At 46.3% G+C, this 21,223-nt stretch overlaps 1 protein-coding gene across 1 annotated transcript in view; it reads left to right on the plus strand.

Annotated features, from left to right (window-relative positions):
• Positions 1–21,223, plus strand: part of SCGN (secretagogin, EF-hand calcium binding protein) — a 378,060-nt gene that overhangs the window by 341,787 nt on the left and 15,050 nt on the right. The window contains exon 10 of the mRNA XM_086966880.1: positions 8,545–8,613. Coding sequence (XP_086823006.1) covers positions 8,545–8,613 — 69 coding nt within the window. The remainder of the gene's footprint in view (positions 1–8,544; positions 8,614–21,223) is intronic.

A 21,223-nucleotide genomic window follows, 5' to 3' on the forward strand; every position in this document is an offset into this window, starting at 1 on the left:
CCTCCTTGCTCGAGAGTTCCAGGGGGCCCTGCTGATGACCAACTGGGGTATGACTGGGAGATCCACGGCACACCCACAAGCCACACCCAGACCTGGCTGGGCCGCCTCTGCGGGGCGCCGAACCCAACTCTATGCAGCCACCTCTAAAGGTGGCCATGCTCGAAACCCGGTGCATAAGTGAGTTCTAGGCACCGTAGTCCCCCCCCCCCTGGAGTGTGCTAGGTCTTCGAGCCGGCCTGCGCTAGATAAGCCCCTCTGACAGCTCACTGAAGGTGTCTCTCCCGTCTGAGCCTCAGGCACTCTCAGGCCATGTCTTGTGCCGGGATGAGGCGCCTCCTCAGTGCTGACGATATGCCACCAGCTCACGTCCATGCCCCAGGGGGCCATGTGGGTTAACGAGGGGGGATCCAGTTTCAATGCTCCCCAAGCTTGTGAGGGTGCGTGATTAGGGCCCTTACAGCCGCCGCTGGCCCCAAGGCTCATTCGATTTGATCACTATCATCCCATCAAACTCCCTGACCCACACAACTTATCCCACGACGGCCCTCGGCACCCACACTGCTATCTTTGCTCTACACGTAACATGGAACCCTTCGGCACACATACTTTCAATATCATTTTCCCTCCATACCTCTCACAAAAAGCCTCTAAACGCTTCAAACATAACTTCCTAAAACTGCACCCTGAAACCCTCTTCGCTGACCCCTACTTTTCTCAGCACAACGGTCACATTACAACTGACATCATTTTCCACACCAAACGCAGAGCTTTCCTAACACTACTTTTGATCTCCTCCACCAGAAAATCCCCACATGGGCTAGAAATCACTATTGCACCATCACAGTTCTTCCAAGCTACAGCAACAATTACTATCTACAATAATAGCACTATCCTCATGCAATCCACGAATCACAATCTAAATTTAATAGAGAAGATCTTCCCCATCATTAAAGATTGTGTATGCAATCCCCTTACCTCAATCCAACACTCCCCATTACCCAATCCACCTCTTCTGCCAACGCATATGTCGCCTCCTCAACATCCCCATCATCCACCCTCCGCCCACCTCAACCCCACACTCCTCAGCCATCGCACCCACCACCCCTACCTCCCAGACTACCCTCTCCCCCTACACACCCCACCCCATCGTTATCCACCAACCCACAGCTCTACCCTCACTCCCACCCAACCCCTTACGCCTCATCCACCAACACACTCAAACACACCCCGACCTCACCACACAGATCGAATGCTGGCACACACATCGGCTTCCCTCCACACCGATCCTGAACGCGTTCCCCCTCCTGACCTCTTTCCACTCCCAGCTCCACCCACTACTGCTACTCACCAACAACAATCCTCCCTATCACCTATGGTACCCGTACTTATTGTCCCTCCACCCATCCATACAATATCATCCACTACTCTACTTGGGCCCACCCAGGTTACGGCACTACCCCACTCATGCTTAACTCAATCACCCACTCCAACCACATCCGCCCCTGATACCAGGATGGATGAACTATCACATACGTTTACCCCACGCACAATGGAAAGGATCAGTCTCAATAGGATTATGTCTGAACTCCTACAAATCAAAGAAGAACTCCACACTGTCAAAAAGATGATTGCTAGACAAACAATGCACTTCAGATCAACGTACACGGCTAGATCAAGTTACCCCTTATTCACCTCTCACACACCCCCAAGCACAATCGCCTCTCATGGAACTCCATCCCATCCCCCAATCTCCCCTCCCGCCCCATCCGATGCACTAACCCATTCTCGGAAAATGATATTCGTTCCCTCCTACTCTCCTACAATCCCCTTCTCATCTCCCCTAGCGCCGTGACACACACGATTAGGGCTATCACCTCTAAACCACACAGACCCACCACTCACAACAATAGAGGAATCAGTGATAATACCCTCTGAAGAATCACACTCACACTTGATCCCACCCCTTCTCTCACGACACCTCTTCTCAAATGCACCCTCCTGAACTGTAGATCGGCCGCTAGCCACGCAGTAGATGTCGCCGACCTTATCATCTCTCATGAGCTGGACTTGATTGTGCTAACAGAGACATGGCTAACTGAATCTTCCTCACCCCTCCTGGACATTTTGGTACCACTTAACTATGACATCATCAGACTTGATAGAGGTGAAAAAATTAGGGGAGGAATAGCATGCATCTACAGAAGCACCATATCAGTAAATAGAGCCATATCCCCCAAATTATCCTCTTGTGAATACATCTGCATCGACATCACCAGTAATGGTACGCCAGTTTGCTCCCTTCACATCATATATCATCCTCCTCGTGATAACCTTACTTTCACTGAACACTTCATGGACATGGTCACAATAACCATCGGACGTCAAAACACCCAAATATTCCTAGGCGACTTCAATCTCCATTGGAATGACAACAATGACTCAATGGTCAACAGTCTCAAAAACTTCATCGGCGCGCTTGACCTCGCCCAAATCTGACACAGCCCCACACACAAAAAAGGTGCAATCCTGGACTTAATAATTTCCAAAAACAACTCCATTCCGCTTGACTCAATCCTCCCCTGTGATTGGTCAGACTACCACATCATTACTTTCTTCATCAGGTAAACAGTGAAACTTAACGCAGCCCAATCAACTAAACCACGGATTTGGAAAAGAGACTTGAAAAAACTCAAGCCCAACACTCTGCCCATTCACTCCCATAAACTACTCCAGCCTCCGGATGACCTCACCTCCGTAAATGACCTCACCAAACATTACCTTAACGCAATGGCTACGGTTATCAATGAAGCTGCTCCTCTGCAACTAAAGAGAGTTCCTTCTAAAAACTCCAAACCCTGGTTCAATGACCTGCTGAACGATGACAGACGCTCTCTTAGAACTTCAGAATGTATCTGGAGATCAGTCCCATCTGCCAAACACCTGAAAATTCTAAGGAGTAAGAGAAAAGACTATTACAGAAAGATCAAACGCACTAAAGCCAAATTTTTCTCTCACCAACTAGATCAAGCAAGAAATCGACCCCAAAAATTGTTTGAATTAATCAAATCACCATCTAGAGATGAACCTAAACAACTACAAGATACCTCAGGCACCCAACCCACTTGTGACAAATTCTCTGCTTTCTTTAACTTAAAAACAGAAAACATCAAGCGGGATCTTCTCAATGACCTCACAGTCCTACTGTCTTGCCCTCTTATAACAATCCCTCCCTCTCCAGGTCCTCCTTCGATTCATACACTGAAAAAGCTGTAGGCAAGATTTTTAGCACCCTCAAGCCGGCCAATCATACCACCGATCCAATCCCTGCTAATTCAGTTAAAGATCTAACCCCTCTGATCCTGCCGCTCTGGACCAGGATCATTAACAGCTCTCTACATCAAGGCTGCATCCCAGATGTCCACAAAATTGGTCAAGTCACACCCATCCTAAAAAAAACCACAGCTGACCCGATGGACCTTAACAACTAGCGCCCTATTTCTAACAACCCTACCCTAGCCAAACTCTTGGAAAAATGTGTTCTCCAACAATTGACAAAACACATTGACCTCTTCGACCTCCTTGACAATCACCAATCTGGCTTCAGAGAAGGGCATAGCACCGAAACAGCCATGACTCACATTATCGACGATGCGTTACAAATACTCGACCAGAATGGATCATGCCAACTCATCTTGCTAGATCTCTCCTCTGCCTTCGATATGGTCAAACACGAGAACCTGATTGAACTGCTGAACCTCAGAATGGGTCTATCAGGCTCAGTGCTCAATTGTTTTACCTCCTTTCTTCAAAACCGGACCCAAAAATTCAAGGTCAATAACTCCTTCTCCAAACCTGTACCAGTAACTCTTGGAGTCCCACAAGGGTCCGCACTATCCCCGAAACTATTCAATCTATTCATGGAACCTGTTACTATCTTGCTGCAAGCATCCAACGTCCAATTTCAAATTTACACAGATGATACACAACTCTATCTGAAGATTCATACTCCTGAAGATGTCAAACTACTCAACCAAACGCTGTTGAACACCCAAACATGGCTACCTGAGAACCATGTCAAGCTTAACGCACTCAAAACTGAATTCCTACTTATAGCTCCACCCTCCAAAATTCCCCTCCTCCAGGATTGGTTCAAACACCTCACGGCATTCATCGTGCAACCAACAATCATTGACTCAGCTAAATCTCTGGGTATAATCCTTGATGGCAACCTCAACATGCATAAACACATTGCCAACGCAACAAAAGGAGCACATTTCCAGATTAATATTCTAAGGAAACTTAAACCCTTTCTACCAAAAAATGACTTCAAGACGGCAGTTCAAGCTCTAGTTATCCCCAGGATCGAATACGGAAGTGTCTCTCTTTGTGGTCTCCCCAAAGCTACAACAGCACCACTAAGAGCCACCATCAACGCAGCAGCCAGGCTCATCACGGGCTCAAAAAAAAGGTCCCAAATCTCCCCTGAACTAAAAGCATTGACCTGGCTACCATGGGAAGCCAGAATTCACCTAAAAATAGCATGCTTGACCCACAAAACCATTCACCATAAAGCACCCAGCTATCTCACTCGGAAACTGTCTATCTCTGGAGGCAAGAGATCCACAAGAAGTGCAGAAAGACTATTACTGAAACCACACAGATTTAATAAGGCGAAAACTTACAAACACTTCTTCTCAGGGATGGCTCCTAAGATTTGGAACGCACTACCCCCAGAACCAGATTTACCAAATCTACAGCACTGTTCAAAAAGGAAGTAAAGTCGATTCTCATGGAAAAATTCACATGAGCGTCACTGAAGGACATGACTTATATAGATGCAACAGACAATATACATGACACTTAGGTTCTCTCGGCCTGCACCTTTCTCTGTCTCCTATTATGCACAACGTAGGATTCAGTTTTGATCTACCTCTCTCGTTTGTTGTATTTATGCACACTATGTACACCCATATTTATATTTTGTATTATGTTGTATAACTCTCACTGCTTGATATATATTGGTAATTTGTATTGTGTTGTATAATTTTCCCTGCTAAGAAAGCGCTCTGATATCCGCAAGGGTCTGGTTCGCGCTCTATAAAACTTTCAAAATAAATAAATGGGGTTTAGGTTGAGGCATGCAACCACAGTCCAGGGATTAGGACCAGGGCGATGTGCAAGTAATGGGGGCCTCCCCGGGTTGGGCCAGGGCTGCGCAGAGGGGGCAGCGGGACTCACCGCAACGTCTCTCCTGGGATGCTCCTCCGATCCGAGGGCAAGGCCGCCCCTTCAAGCCCGCTCTGCTCACCACAGGTCCCAAAATGCGCGTGGCTGGCCGCAGTCCACCCGGCTCCCGCACTTGACGGCTGGTTGCCCAATGCAAGATTGTGCCCCAACTTCTGTCTGGTGGTCGAATTCAGCCACCAATGCTCCGTCCAGAGGTCTGGCGCAGAAGGGAAGACCACAGTTGCCAGCCTTGGTGCGCCGACACTACTCAGCGGCTGCAGGTGCAGGAGTCCAGCTGCTGCGGCCATGGTGACGCTGCTTGCCACCTCACTCCAGCACTCAGTCCCGGCAGTGAATCTGGAGCACAGAGCTCAGCCGCAGGGCTCCTGGGAGGATCTCCCGGTGATGCTGTCTGTGCCTGGTGGGTAATGGCAGCTTTTGCTAGGCTTCCGTGCTGTACGGGGCTAGAAGCCGGTACTGAAATCAGTGGTCGGCGGAGAAGCGGCGAGACACGTCTTACCTCGCAGCCATCTTGACCACGCTCCTTGTTTCCTCTTTTAGTCCTTTGTGTTTGTGTTAGAAATGACTCTTTTTGCAGGGTTATTCCCAAACTTTTTGCTTCTTCCTTCCTTGTTTTTCCTGACCTGTGGTTGTTGGTAATAGGACTCTGGGCACTTTACCACTGCTGATCAGTGATAAAGTGCATATGCTCTCTGTATAAATGACTATAATGATTGGTTATCCATGATTGGCATATTTGTTTTATCAGTAGATCCCTAGTAAAGTCCACTGAGTGTGCCAGAGCTGGTGATTCAAATGCTACTCGTGGGCCTGCAGCACTGATTGTGCCACCCGCATGAGGAGCCCTAAAATGGTGTCTAAGGCCTGCCACGCAGTGCTTGTGTGTAGTTGCTAACTGCCATGTTGACCTAACCCAGGGCCCCACTGCCAGGCCTGACCCTGCCCATTCGGTACACATTGGACACCCCTATGGAAGGCCCAAGGTACCCCCTGGGCAGGGTGCAGTGTATGTGAAAGGTAGAGCATGTACTAGTGTGGGTGCTCTGATAGTGAAATACTGCCAATTTCGTTTTTCACTATTGAAAGGCTATCTTGCCCATAGGCTACAATGGGGAATGCTGTGTATAATGTTTACCGCATATCTTCCCATAGGAGCAAGATAGAAAACTGGAGTCTGGTATCCCTAAATTCAGAATTAAATACCCCCATCTTTTAGGAACGTTGGCTTTTAAATCCTGTGTTTGAAAACAGCACTTTTAGAAAGTGGCTGTTTTCTTGTCTAACCTTTCTGTGTGCCTTTGCCTGTTTGTGAATTGACTGTCTGGTTTGTAAGTGATAGGGGCTGGGGTGGCTCCAGGAGGCTGGGTGAATCAGCACTAGTCTGAATAGTTTCATCTGCATCTTGAGTGGTGGGAGGGGATATCACTTGGGCCTGAATAGAGCTGTGCCTGCCTTCCACAATGCTGGCTCCACATCCTGCTGGGCGGCTGACGACCCTGTCTCTCTCTCTCTCTCAAAAAGGATAGAAGGAGTCATGTAAACAGAGTGCTCCAGGACTGACCAGAAATGGTTTGGACTAGGCAAATGCCTCTCTGCCTTCAAAGAACAAAGTGAATATTGGTATAAAAAAGGATACCCAGACCCCAGAACTTTAGATCATCCTGGAATCAAGAAGGAACCTCTGCTGAGGAGAAAAGATGGAAGACTGAAGAGGAAGGACTGTCCTGCTTTGTGTTTGTGGGCTGACCTGCAGTTGCTATACTGCCAAGGAGAGAGATAGGACTTTGCTGTTGGTGTGTCCCCTTGGTTGAAGAGATCTCCAAGGTCCTAAGAAGAGCTGGCCTCCTGTTAAGAAGTCCCAGGCACAAAAGGACTTCACCCCCAGCTTCCCCTCTGAACTCTGCTGTGTGAGTTCTGACCTGGTTGGAGTGCTTAATCCATTTGTGGGGCTTCTGGAGGTTGCTCCCTGCTGTTTGGGGAGCAGGAAAACAAGAAAAGACAAGAAAATCTACAATTTTGCACGTACCGCTCGCTTGTGGAGTGCATTGTCGACGATGCAAGAGAATTTAAGTTGCTGCGAAGATCGTCGCAGCGCCTGTTTCTGCTGCAAGAACCATTGCATTGTTCGCTTGCGGAGCACATCTCCCCAGTGCGGGAAGATTCCTGTTGCTGCGAGTAGTGTCGCAGAGCCTGTCGTCGCTGTGAGAACCGTCACACCGCTTACTTATGGACTGCATCCGTCGCTGAGAACATCGTCGCAGAGTCAAAGCATCGAGGGGCCGCGACAGGAGAAGATCAACTCTGCACCGCGCATCACTGCCTCACTGAAGATCATCAACTTCGCTTCGTGCCTGTGCGAGATGCTTCCTAACGAACCTGCAACCCAGAATCCATACAAGGTATCGCATCGCTCCCCATACAGATCAGACTCGACGCAACCCGCCCACTGCGTGCAGCGGGGTTATCGCATCACCAGGTCTCAGGAGTGACGCATCGCTTGTTTTCCAACGCTGCAGTTTCCACTTGGAACTTTTGTCGCATCTGCAGGTACTTTGGGCTAAAAGTGATGCAACTCTGGATTATTTTGGTGCAAACCTTTAAACTCTTTGTAAAGACTTATTTTGGAACAGTGTACCTTGGATTTTTGCTGTTTTGGTCTTGTGTAGTTTAGATAAAGATACTTTATTTTTCTAAACTGGTGTTGAGTCCATTTGTGGTGTTTTCACTGTATTACTGTGAGTGTTGGTACAAATACTTTACACATTGCCTTTGATAAACCTGTCTGCTCGTCCCAAGCTACCAACGGGGTGAGCAGGGGTTATCCAAAGAGTGTATCCCCCTTACCCTGACTAGAAGCAAGGGTCCCTATTTGGACAGTGGTCCTTACCTCTGCCAACTAGAGACCCCCAGATCTAACAGTTTGCATGTGTGTTTCTGGTTATGTGGGACCGGGCTCTTATGTTGACAGCCATCAGAGATGCTGTAGGAATAATGCTAACCATTTGTGTTGTAACGGATGCCATCTCCTATTACTCAGTGATTTCTAATTCCTGGTGCCCGTGGGTCAGGCCACATGAATACCTTGTGCTTGTTGATGTATGCACACTTATGATGGGGCGTGCCTGCCCTGACTGAGTTTTCACTTGTGTCTATAGAAATGCCAATGAAAAATGTTTAAATAAATAGAATAGAAAATGAATCTGCATGGAGATTTTGATACACAGCTCAGAAATTACGAACCTTCTACACCTTTTGAATACAAATTTGGGTATGCATTATTTTTTGATTTTCTTTCAGAGCAAAACCGGAGCCCTAGAAGGGCCTGAAGTGGATGGATTTGTCAAAGATATGATGGAGCTCGTCAAGGTGAGTAATGAATAATATCACAAATATAGAAATCTGCAAGGTGTCTATGATTTCGTGACAAATAAAACAGAGTGTCATGCTTCAGGGATGGATTGCCATACTGAGCACTAGAATAATCCCTTGTGGGCAAGAGGGCATACCCCGCTGTTGAGGTTGGATACGCAGTCCACCCAGCACAGAAAAAGCACCACATATATTTTGTATAAGTGAATACATAATTTGCTGCAGAAACTCCTGCCTGCAAAAGAGGAGTGATTACCTTCTTGTTGAAGAAGGCTAACCTTGACCATGTCTATTTAAAGAACTAGAGACCCCTTACTTTGTTCCCTGTAATATGCAAGATCATGAAAACTGCACAGCAAGATCTGTAGGGTCTTTAAATATTTCAAATTGCTAGATGATTCACAGGCAGGTTTCCACAACTTGTACAGCACAGAATTATTCCTACTAGCTTCACTAATGAGTTGCAGGACACTAGAGCGGAGACTTCTGCTCTTAGAACTCTATTCAGCCTTTTAAGTGTACTTTCTAGGAATTCTCACTGGCTGGCACTCAGCTCAGCAGTAGGCCTAGCTAATTCTATCTTGCTTTGGTTCAAATATTTCTTGAAATATCCTACTCACTTGGTCTGTCACCTCTCCCTGGACAGATGTGCACTCAATGACATGTAGGGTCTTGCAGGGTTCAGCCATTTTCCTTTATTCTCTTTAACATAGGCTCAGAACCACAACTTTACTTGGTCCACTCTTTTAGCTTCAAAATGCTCCAATGTGCAGACTACACTCAGCTTTTTTTGGACCTATCATGGCTCATTTCCATCAGGGGTCTCAGAGAGTGCCTTTCTGTCTTTTATGAGTGGACGGTGTTAGACCTGGTGTACCTGGCTGGCTGAGGTATGCCCCAGTGGCAGCAAACTGAGAGAGTGCTGCTGGGTGGGGAGGCAGGGTGGAAGGAGGGGCAGGGTGGGGGTAGTGCACTCGGACATACGATGGACAGGAGTAAGGTAAGTAACAAAATAAATAAAACCATTTACCTTGCGCTTGCTCCATCGCCGAGTTGGCTAAGGAGCGAGTGCAAGGTATATTTTATTTATTTTGTTACTTACCTTACTCCTGTCCATCGTATGTCCAAGTGCACTACCCCCCACCCTGCCCCACCCTGCTCCACCGCCCTTCAGCACTCCTTTGGAGAGCTGCCACTGGTATGCCCCCAGGCCAGGCAGCAATCACCACTCTATTCAGGTTAAGCTAAGTACACACAAAAGGAAAGCCAGTGTTCACTGTCTGGTATCTTGGCCCAAAGCAGTCAGGCTTATCTAAAGAGGCAATGTGCAACGTATTTGTGCAACCCACATACTGAAAACAATACAAAAATACTCCACACAGGTTTATAAAAATAGAATATTATATTCTGAATAAAATAAGACTAAAATGACAAAAATCCAATGTATAGAATTTGAGATATTGAATTTCATAAGAATAGTGTAGTGCTTAGATACAAATAGCTCTAAAAATGGGTTATATGGTCATAATGGAGTGGAGCAAAGTCAAAGTTTGGGCGGACCTTCAAGGAACGCAGGCCAGCTACAGGACCCACGAAGGGCCTTCTGACCAAAGTAGCTTTCCTTGTCGAAACAGCGAGATGTGTCATAAGATGCATCAATGCTGGTTCCGCAAGTTGAGGATGTGTCGATTTGCTCCGCGCACTGATGGTAATGCGTCAGTTCTGCAGACAAAGACACTGGGACATGATGCGCCAGATTTCTAATCACAGTCAAGGGATCTGTCCATTTCTCTGAACTGCTGTGGCTGTGATGCAAGGTTCCGAAGCCTTGTGCTCTCCAGGTATTTCCTTACAGTACATCAGTTAAATTGGTTAAGAGAGCCTTGCACCGAGTTCTGCCCCTGCAACTCAGTCAATGCGCCAGTTCTGCTACATACAGACAGGAAATGCGTTGAAGTCCATGTTGCAAGTATTAGGCCACTTATAGAGAGCCACACACAGGAGCGAGGGTAGAGACCTTGATATCCCTTAGTTTCCAGCAACAGGAGGCAAGCCAACAAGCGCTTGGAGCACACTTGGAGTGGAGGCAGAGTCCAGCTCTCCATCAGGAAAGTCAGAGAGCAGCAGGGCAACATACAGACATACATGCCTTCCAGATCAACAGCCTTGTTGAGTCCTTTAAGCAGCTAATCTGTTCTTCTCTCAGAGCTTCTGTTACAAGTCCAGTATGTCTGATGTTAGGGGGTCTGAGACCCAATACTTATACCCAAAAGTGCCTTTGAAGTGGGAGTGACTTCAAAGAGTGGTCTTTGAAGTGCACTCTTATCCTTTTAATCCAGCCCTTTCTGCCAGGCTATTTATGGAGGTGGGGGGGCTAAATTAGTAAGGGGACAGGACACTTCCTATTCAGTGAAGTATTATCTTCTACTTTCTATCCTGCCCAGGCAGAACCATCATTATGCCGAGGTACACAGATGGGTATTCAGACTCACCTAGCCTTCCTGTGTGTATGGCTGTCTAGAGGGAATGTACAAAGTGTAGCTGTCACCCACTCCAGACTTGTCATGGAGACAGGCTGCAAGGCACACAGAGCAGTGACTGCAGAGAAATGTTCACTTTCTAAAAGTTGCATTTCTAAATCAGTAATGTTAAATCCAATTTCCCCAGTAAGGAGGATTTAGATAATCCTTTCTGATCGGGAATTACAGCTTAAAAGTGTATTAAGGAATTCTCAATGTTAACCTATGAGATGGGTAGGTCTCACAATAGTGAAAACGAATTTAGCTGTTTGGCACTAACAGGACATGCAAAACATAAAATCACGTCCTACCTTTTACTTACACAGCACCCTGCCCTTAGGGCAACATAGACCCTTCTTTAGGGGTTGCTCATGTGTAAGAAAGGAATAGTTTACGGCTCAGCAAGTAGTTTTAAATGCTAGGCCAAAGAGGCAGTAAGCTGTACACACATTGACTGCAGCGGCTTTAAAGGGTACTTATATGGGTGGCGCAATCAGTGCTTCAAGCTTATTGGTAGCACTTAACTTACAGGCCCTGGGTATTTGGTATACCACTTTACAAGGGACTTACAGGTAAATTAAATATGCCAATCAGGTATACACCAATTACACACATGCTTATCGAAGAAACACATGCAATTTAGCACTGGTCAGCAGTGGGAAAGTGCTCAGACTCCTAATGTCAACAAAAAGATTCAGCAAAACATGGAAGCAAAATGCAACAAACATTTGCAATGCAATATGTCTCATATTGGGGAAAGTTTGAGCTATTGGCATTTTAAAAAAGAACGTTTTTTACTTATGTTTTTTAGTTTGCAAGCATCTAACACTGCTGTACCGTAACCAGATTAATGAAAGTAATTTAAAGTAATTTTTTATAGAAGACGCATATACATGTGCTCTGATACCTGCTTCCACAGATAAGCACTTTCCTTGACCACTTCTGCTGACTAAGAAAAAAGCTTACATCAGCACAACATTCAATCAGAAAGTTTGCTCTTTAGAGATTAGGAAAGCAGGACCCTAGAGTTGGCAGAGCCTCTTTGCATTGATATGAATCCAATCTGTCAACATGCTGCAGCCCGAGGGCAGGCAAATGAGCAGCAGACACAACAGTAAAGGGCCGGAAGTGGAGCGTTCTGCTCCATTCGGCTTTAAACATCGATAAATAATGCACACGGAAAGGGCCGCAATGGAGAGCATGTGAATTGAGAAATGCCATGCAGGAATGGGAGTGACGAATGCTGCCACAAAAAATAAAAGTATTGGTTAATTAAACAAAAGCCATCCATACTGATCTAACAAATGCTGCGTGTTTGCCAGTGCGTGGGCAAGCTACTTAAAATGTTTTGAAGCTTATGACCTACCTGGAATATTGCCAAACATTTACTCCTATGCTTAAAGTGGTGGTAGTGGGGGCGGGCAATCAGTCAGACCTCCAGGATATAGCGGCATAGATTAGTACAAGTGTCAAACAACCCCCTCTCGTGTATCACTCCCCTCTGTGCAGCCCCGCAGTGGCTTTTCTTCTTGACGGCGGGTGAGTACGACCCTTCGCTCAGTCTATTAGCACCTTTAAGCGCCTTTCATCTTCTGAGCTTGAATGCTGTTTACCTCCATTAAATCATACCGCAGAGGTGTGGTGTAAACTAAGCCAGCGACAAGCCATGTTCGCCGCCTCGTTTCACACTGAAAATACTAATAGCAGGCCCTTGTTGGATCTGCGCCTTGTGGTGTCAGTGCCTCGCAAGTTTTTAGTGTGCACCGGAGTCTCAGATGTGCTTGCCTTTTTTAATCTATCCACATTTTGCTGACCCTGGAAGATCCTGAGCTAACACTTTGTCTTGATTAGCGACCCAGTCACTGGAAGAGCGTGTCACTCTTTTCCCTCATAACTTGTCTCATTCACTTCAGTGCTATTTCACTTATGTATCTTGGAATTATTCCATTATCCTACGTTGCCTGCCCCCAGTGTGTCCACTCCACCACACATCTCATGTGAGCATGTGCTGCTTTGCAGTCTTCCACCGAGTCCTTGGATTGGATCTGGGATTTACACGTTTTTTTCACAAGCCATGTAACAGTTTTACATTCTTTGCTTGGGAGACAAGACACAGAACCTCCTAGGTATAACAGGGAGCAAGGCAGCGTCCTGAGTGCCCAATCACCTTCCGATTTCGTAGGCACTTTTGTAAAAATCGTGGCATTTTTAAAAAAGTGCAGATTTTGCAGGCACTTTTGTAAAAATCGCGGCGTTTTACAAAAGTGCAGATTTTGCGGCAATCCTTGAGGGTCTGATCAGTTGTTGTGGGAGGGGTGAAGGGGTGGGTAGGATGGGATGGGGAGAATAAGAAAATCCCAAGTTCCCTTGCGGTGTGGTTTGTAAAGAAGTAACAGTCCCTAGCAAACCAGCCAGATATCCTGACATGTTTTTTTGTTACAACTTTTGATCTGAAAGTATTTGTCCACTGAGAAAAAGTAAGAGAATGGGGAGGAATGCCTCCAGCTTCTCCTGCTTGAATGCCAATTACTTGATGCAGCTGTTGGGAGAGAAAATGAGGGATGAGAGGAGGAAGGCATGGTCTGCGCAACAGGTTGGCTCTCTGCAAAATGTCTGTAGAGAGTTTTGTGACTGAACCGACATCCTCACCGAAATAAAAGCATCTGGTTAGGTGTGTGTGCAGCTACTCCCACATGAACACCGCATTTATCATCGATAGCCAAGCACGTATGGCTAGACAGGTGCACGTACGTGTTGGTGGACATATGAATGTAAGGTAATAGTAAACCTAGCACTCTTCCAAAAAGATGTTACACGATTAGTTGTTTACGATGCCAGATACAGGAAATCCAGAGGTCCAGAACAAACTTAATAAGAAAGTACAAGATTGTGCGACACCTATGTGCTCTTCTCGAGCTGATGGTTTAAGGGGATGGGGATGCGAGGGAAGTCTTACTTGAGAGTGGTTATATTTTTCCTTTTTACTGAGTTGTGCTTATCAGGTTTGGCATTCGCCCAGAACTTTTGTTAACTGTAAGATTAGAAGAAGGCACGTGATAAAGACTGATTAAAAACACTAAGACAGTGTTGGTGATGACAAAAAAGTGTGACAAATGTGCAAATGATATTCACAATGGAATGAACAGATGGATGGAATATTCCTATTCAAACTAGGATAGTGGAGAAGAGTACCAAAAACACAATATCTAGCCTCAACACTAAAAAACAAGTGATGGCATAATTCAAAAAGAATTATGTGTACCCTCTATATACTTTTTCAAATATAAGTTCCTTACAGCTCATCAGTTAAATTCCCCCCACTTGTGTTTGTATTCCTCGGTTGCAGCCCTCGGCTACCCTAAAGGCGTTCTGATCACCTATGTTTTTTATTTGGTCATCATAATGTTATTGAGTTCCATATAAAGTACACTAATACTTTTCAGTGCTGGAGCATAAAATCAATTTCAGTGTGCATGGAGGAGTAGGTGTATGTCTGGCAATCTATTTATGTATAACGTTTTATATAGCTCTGCCTTGATTTCCTATGGGGCTTAGTGAATCCCCAAATATTGGTAAATCTAAACAAATTTCAGGCATAGGTCTGTGGTGCGTAGACTGATTATTATTTATGTGCCTTGGGTCAGTAAAGTTGGAAGTAGTGACTTCTCAAAACAAATTTAAGTTGGAATGTCATTGACATGTTATGGTCACAAAAGATTGCAGATGTTTTTATAGATGAGAAAAAGCTCAAGATGGACCCCGGGACATAAAAGACGAATGACCACACCCTCTTGGACACTGAAATTGGGTTTGACACCCTGAGTCAAAACCCAAACCCGGCAACAAGGCTTCACATATATAGTAAATTTATAAATGGGACCCTGCAGGATCTTATACTCCAAAACGAACTGCAATATAATTTGTTTACTTATTTGTCTGATTTGTAATGCGCATATCTGCCCCAGCGACGGGGCGTCCCAGCGCAACCACAGACTCCAAGGACAAGAACCAAAAGAAGACAAGTTACAGAGGGAAAAGCCAGGTCTTTATGGCTTTCCAGAAAGCAAGATGATGATTCTGGATAGATCTGATGATATAAAAAGCTTACATTTTTATTTTTGGGAAAACTTTCTTTCAAAAGAGCAAATATTTGGAAAACATTTTAAACCCAGTGACAACAATTAATAGTAAGCATCTCATTGCAAAATATGCTCAAGAAGGCAAAAATTGAAGTTCACAGGATACAGCTTTGAAAAATCGATGTTTGCAGCCAACACGTGTTTTGCAGGAACCCCCCTTCTTCAGAGTTAACAAAAGACCTTCAATTGTGTATCCATATCAAGTACACTCGTGAAATCTATCAGTCATGCATTCTCAAGTTTTTGGCATATATGTATTTCATCAAAAAACTCGCTCATCAAATGAAAGAAGACTGAACTGTTCATTCTGTCACTTCAAAAGGAAAGCTTCTTACAGTCAAAAGCTAAGAGAACCCCGATTGGACCCATCGGTTCATTCTGTGCTCCCATTTCTGCAATGCATCCGGTTCTGTTTCAATCAGCCAGATCTCCCAAATCTCGTCTCCGCTGACATCATAATATATATGGTGAATTACAGCAATATCTAATTAATGTGGATACACAGCTTTCAATTTAAATCTGCTAAATTTAAGATCCTCCCTCCATGTTTAAGGCAGCTTTCAGAAATGAAGGACACCATAGGAAAGGCACTGGTGAGAAGGAGAACATTACACAGTATTCAGAAAAAAACTATCCCTGGACAGGAATGGAAGATTAATTTGAATTAAGAAGGAAGCACGGTTGATTTCTATTAAGGATTGTTGTTGGCTTTTACAAGTGACAAGAAGATGTTCTTTTGATTTCTTAACACAAAAACACAAAGAGAGGAAGGGTTTTGAACGGAGTCTGTCCTAGTCCCACATATATAAGCATAATGAAACAAAAGAAGGAACAGTTCCGTACTTACAATTACTGCTTTAGAAAGAACTACAAGATTGCGGGGAAATAATTATTTTTATTTTAATTTGTTGAAGGTTATCTAATATAAAAAAAAATATTTCCTTGCACTCTTGTAGTTCTTTCTAAAGCAGTAATAGTAAGTACGGAACTGTTTCATTATGTTTTTATTTCTTACACATATGTTTACTTTTTATAAGATGAATGGTATCATCTTTTTGAGCCTTTGGCGAAGAAAGAGCTTCTGAAATATTGATGAGCTACTGAATTACTAGATAATAGTGGGAATTAGGTCGCACAGACTTTTACAAAGAAAATGGAGAGGTGTTTAGCCACCGACTGGATACCTTTTCTATTGTTTATTTAAGAATCATTACTTCTAAGTGGCAGGTGATTTCAGAAGGTGCAATGTTCTGCAAAGGCCAGGGTGAGTCATAACACAGTCGGCCCTGAAAGAAATTAAATAATGTGTATCTCTCAGGTACAAAGAATGACATCTATGGTTATGGCATAGTCCGATTGCAGGATGAATGACAAGAACTGCTGTAACCTGATTGGTGTGTTTTGCAAAAGAGTGACTGCATTCTAAGTGTTGCATTTTCTAGAGGGAACAGACACTTCTCAGTTTTCTGAGAACCACAATGCTTGTGGAGTGATGCCCATAGAGCTTCCTTGCAGAGTCTTTGCCCTACCAAGACTGCCATTAGGACAGATATCCCACTTCAGGATATCCTAGGTGGAGCTAGTGCATTCTGGGAGGAAGAGCCGCACCTTCGAAAATTAAGGGCTGGATAAAATGGCACTAGTCCTAGTTAAGCACCACGTAAGTAGATTCCTATGTGGAGAGGACATCTTCAAGAACCTCTGAAAAGCACCAATAATTGACTTCTGAATCTGGAGTAAATGGGTGATATGCTGTGACTCACCATTTAGGGCTACAAACGCAGTTGGACCAGGTCAGGGTACTGAATGGGTCCAATTTCACTTCAAGATGGGTTAGGACTTTTTCATGGACCTTGACCCACAGTTACAAGCCTTATGCTTTCCAGCTGGGAATTCATGACACATCTCATATTTGGACAAATCCAAGGAGACATAGGGGTCAATTATGATCCCATTCGGAAGGGCTCAGAATTGGATTCGAGATTGCAGAATCTAATTTGGAACCTTTGTTTCTGACCGAATCGCTCACAGTACTCAACAACCAATTATGACGGTAGGGCTGTCTGAAACCGTTCTGAGAGACATTCGGACAGCTTGCGTCTTTTAGAGTCGAATCGTACTGCTCTATGAACTCGGATTCTGAACGAGCAATTAACGATGACCGATTCGGACAGCCGTCCCAGTTTGTTTCCTTGGAACAAATGGGCTGCCAGAATCTGTCTTTGGGGTCCCATTGTAGGCCCCTCTTCACTCGGGCCCTCCAAATCAGGTCTGTGGGGGTATTCAAGATACCCTCCTTCCCACCCATGCACATTGTGGGGTGCGTGCCACAGGGTGCAAGTTTTTTCCTAGACACCCCTTTCTTCAATGGGAGCCTGCGTTCTCATTCAGAACATATGATCCCATTGAAGTCAATGGGAGTCTGACCGAATCGTACCTGGAAGCAGCATGATAAATCGAAATCACTAGTTTGGACTCACCTGATCCGAGTCTTCTGGAAAGCATTCCGGGACAGATTTGTTAGGGATGCTTTCCAGATGAGATCGTAATCGGCCCCTTAGAGGAATTAGTCTCACATTTGCTGATAAGTACCTGCTGCTGCCTTACCCAATATCATGCTGCTGTGCTGGAGTAAGTGTAAGACACTTGTGGGTAGAGCTGAAGGGAGAGAGGAATTGTCCCGCCCACAGTGAATATATAGACGGACAAATACCATATGGATGTATGTACACAGCACAAGTATAAAAAACAAAAGCGTAAAAATGGGGCGTGTTCAAGCTGGCGGCGTGATCGGACGCAGGTCTCCGAAGCTCCCTGCCCGATCCCACCTAAACGCCGCTAAATTCGCCTAATTTCCCCCTGGAAGGTGAGCTACAGCGTACAAGAAGGTGCAGCACGGAAGCGGTGACTCCAGTGAGCCTCTATCAGCCTGCGAGCTCCCTCCGGGAACCCGGACGGGTGAAGACGCTACTCCGCGGTCCGTAATGGCGGCCGCGCCGGAGACTTGAACAGCTTGGGTGCCGCTGCCACGGAGTCTCTGTGGCGGACCGGACGCCCCTGCACCATTGCGGGCTGGGAGATCTGCTCTGCACCTCCCGTCGATACCACCAGAATTGGGGAACAGGAGGCGACGTGTCGCCACCCCGGCGACCCGACCGGCGATCGAGGTGGACCCAGCCGGAGGGTCGCGAAAATAGAGGCCCCGGCTTCAGGCCTACTTCTCGAGCACATCGGTGCGGCCGGCCGGAGCGACCCTGCACAGCCAAAGCGGGCCATGCTGACGGCGGACCACACACCGCAACCTCCCCCACAGCCACAGGGCCTACTCGGAGGAGGAGCGAACGACGCTGGGGGTCCGGACGAGGACGACGGGCCGCTCCTGATACAACGACAGCAGAGGTGAGAAAGGCAGAGGTGGGCACCAGAGAAGGCTCGGGGGGCACCATCGAGCCCCCGGCGTGGGGTTAGCAACAGTGGCCGGAGCTGAGCCACGTGGTAGGACCACCCGGGCGCATTGTACTGGGACACTGTGCACCACCATTCCCTGACCCCGAGTCTCCAAGGGTGCTACCGGAACTGCACTGGTGAAATTTGCCCTAAAAGTTACGCCACCGTCCTCCTTCATCGCAAGCCCCAACACCCATCACCTACTTGTCTCTGAGGCTGCACTCGCCATGGCGGGACAACGGGGGAAGAAAGGGCCCCAGACACTCCCCGAAATGATGGCTAAGTCCCGCAACCAGAGAAGCAGGCAGTCCTTTGCGATCCAATAGTGAAACACTTGTTCACGTCGCAAGGACATGACGTAAGCGCCCCTGTTTTTTTTAAAAAGAAAGAAAAGTGTACTACGAGGCTTAACTATTTGCAATGACTACGTTTAAGCGCCCTAGTAACAGGACTCTTTACCTGCAGCTCGATAAAGAGATGCAATTTTAAAACGGACATATGAAGCCAGTATTTCGTTGCCTACACCATATTTTATGGAGGAAAATAATGGAAATCTTACTGCATCCAAAAGTGGATTTAAAGGGAGATTATATTGACCCCTGTACTACGACAGATACCAGTGGTAGTCTTGACAAAGGTGGATAAAATTGTGGGAAACCACTGAAACGCGTCGACGCCCTCTTCAGTATAATTCACGACTCAGATATCCTTGTTGATACACTGTATTGTTGTGTGCATAACATTGGTGTCAGAAATAGAGATGGAATATACGCTTAATATTGTATGAGTTCAATGTCTTACTGTTTTCTGTCTCCATGTAACAATTTTGCTGGTCAATATTGAATGTCAGGTATTTTTATTGTTTTCTTTGTTTTAAAAATCTGTGTTAAGTGGTCTTCAAACCGTCCACTTTTTTAATTATTGTATGATCAATAAATTGTGGTCATTTTTTATATACGTAAATCTTGTAATTGTTTTCGTCCCTAAAGTTTTACAAATTTTACTTCTGTTCAAGGGAATATCTCCTTTTCGCATTGGTTGGTTGACCCTACTTCCCTTGATTTTCGTTAAGGGGTACCTCTCATATTTTCTTTCTAAGTCCCAGTCCAAGCTTAACAAGGACCCACCATCCCCGGTGACCGCGAAATCGCAGCCAACACCAACGGAGGACCAAGTGCCCATTACCAGATCCTTTTTAGAGACATTATTTAACTCGCTCAGGGAGGACTTCAAGTCCCTAAAGCAGGAGGTGGCGGCCGAAGTTCGTGAGCTCCGGCGCGATGTGGAGGGCCTCCGAGAACGTGTGGTCGCCGTTGAAGAGGCTGACCAGACCAGGAGCGAGGAAATTGCGCAGCTCCAACAAGAGATCCTGCGCCTCACAGACCAACAGCTTGACCTCCAAGATCACGCGGAGGACCTTGAAAACCGTTCCCGTCGAAACAACATTCGGGTACGGGGGGTCCCTCAAAAGGAAGAGGGGACCGACATCAGGGATATCTACAAGCCCTCTTCAGGAGCATACTGGGGGAACTTGCGGACTTTGCCATTCGCATCAACAGCACACAGAGTTGGGCTGCCTCGATGAGCCCCAGCCCCGCCACCAGACATCCTGGCTTTCCTCCCTAACTTTCCGTTGAAGGAGCGGATTCTCCGTGAGGTTCGGCGAACCCAACCCCTTCAATTTCAGGGTCATCCCATCGCCCTATACCAGGATCTCTCCTCCATCACCCTACAAAAAAGAAAGGAATTCAAGCGAGCGACGGACTTCCTGCGACAACAAGAGATCCCCTACTCGTGGGGACACCCATTTCGAATCATATTCAAATGGAATGGACGTCTACATCAGCTGCGGTCCTTCAAAGACACTTGAACCCTCCTGGGACTTGAGCAGGACGATGATGAACCTATGACAAGAGACTCACAAGGACCGTCCAAGGGGGGCTGGCGGACTGTGAGCTATAAGAGATTCCCGTCACACCGCCTTAAACCAGACGCCTCTGTCATCTCACGAGAGTGCGAGACCGCGGAGGCAGAGGTAGCCAAAGAAACTTCCACATCTGAGTAAATGCTCCTTTCCAGGGGAGGTTACCTATAGCATACGCTTCGCCCCTGCGGCAGTTGGGGTCGGGTGGGGGGGCCGGAGAGGCCGCCGTCGGAGATGACCCTTTCAGAAAACTATACCACAGCCCTGTGCGGACTAACAGGACTGGGACTATGTATTTTTTGGGTGTTGGGAGGGGGGAGTTGGGGAGGGGGTGATCCTCTAGCCTCAGGACTACTTTTCACTTGAACATGCAGTTTGATTTTTGGATTGTTTGGGGGGGGGGGTTTGGGGTGCGGGGGGTCCAAGGGTGGGAACCAGTGTGCCGGACGGGTTCTATCGACACATGACACTTCACTGCCACCGGGGGATCGAGGGGGATCTTCGAGGTCACAGGAGGGATTACGGTTTGCGATCTGATGCGCCGATGCCCCACATACAAGAGCTGATGACTTTGAGCT

The sequence above is a fragment of the Lissotriton vulgaris genome, chromosome 4_1, assembly GCF_964263255.1.
Source record: "Lissotriton vulgaris chromosome 4_1, aLisVul1.2, whole genome shotgun sequence".
NCBI lineage: Eukaryota > Metazoa > Chordata > Amphibia > Caudata > Salamandridae > Lissotriton > Lissotriton vulgaris.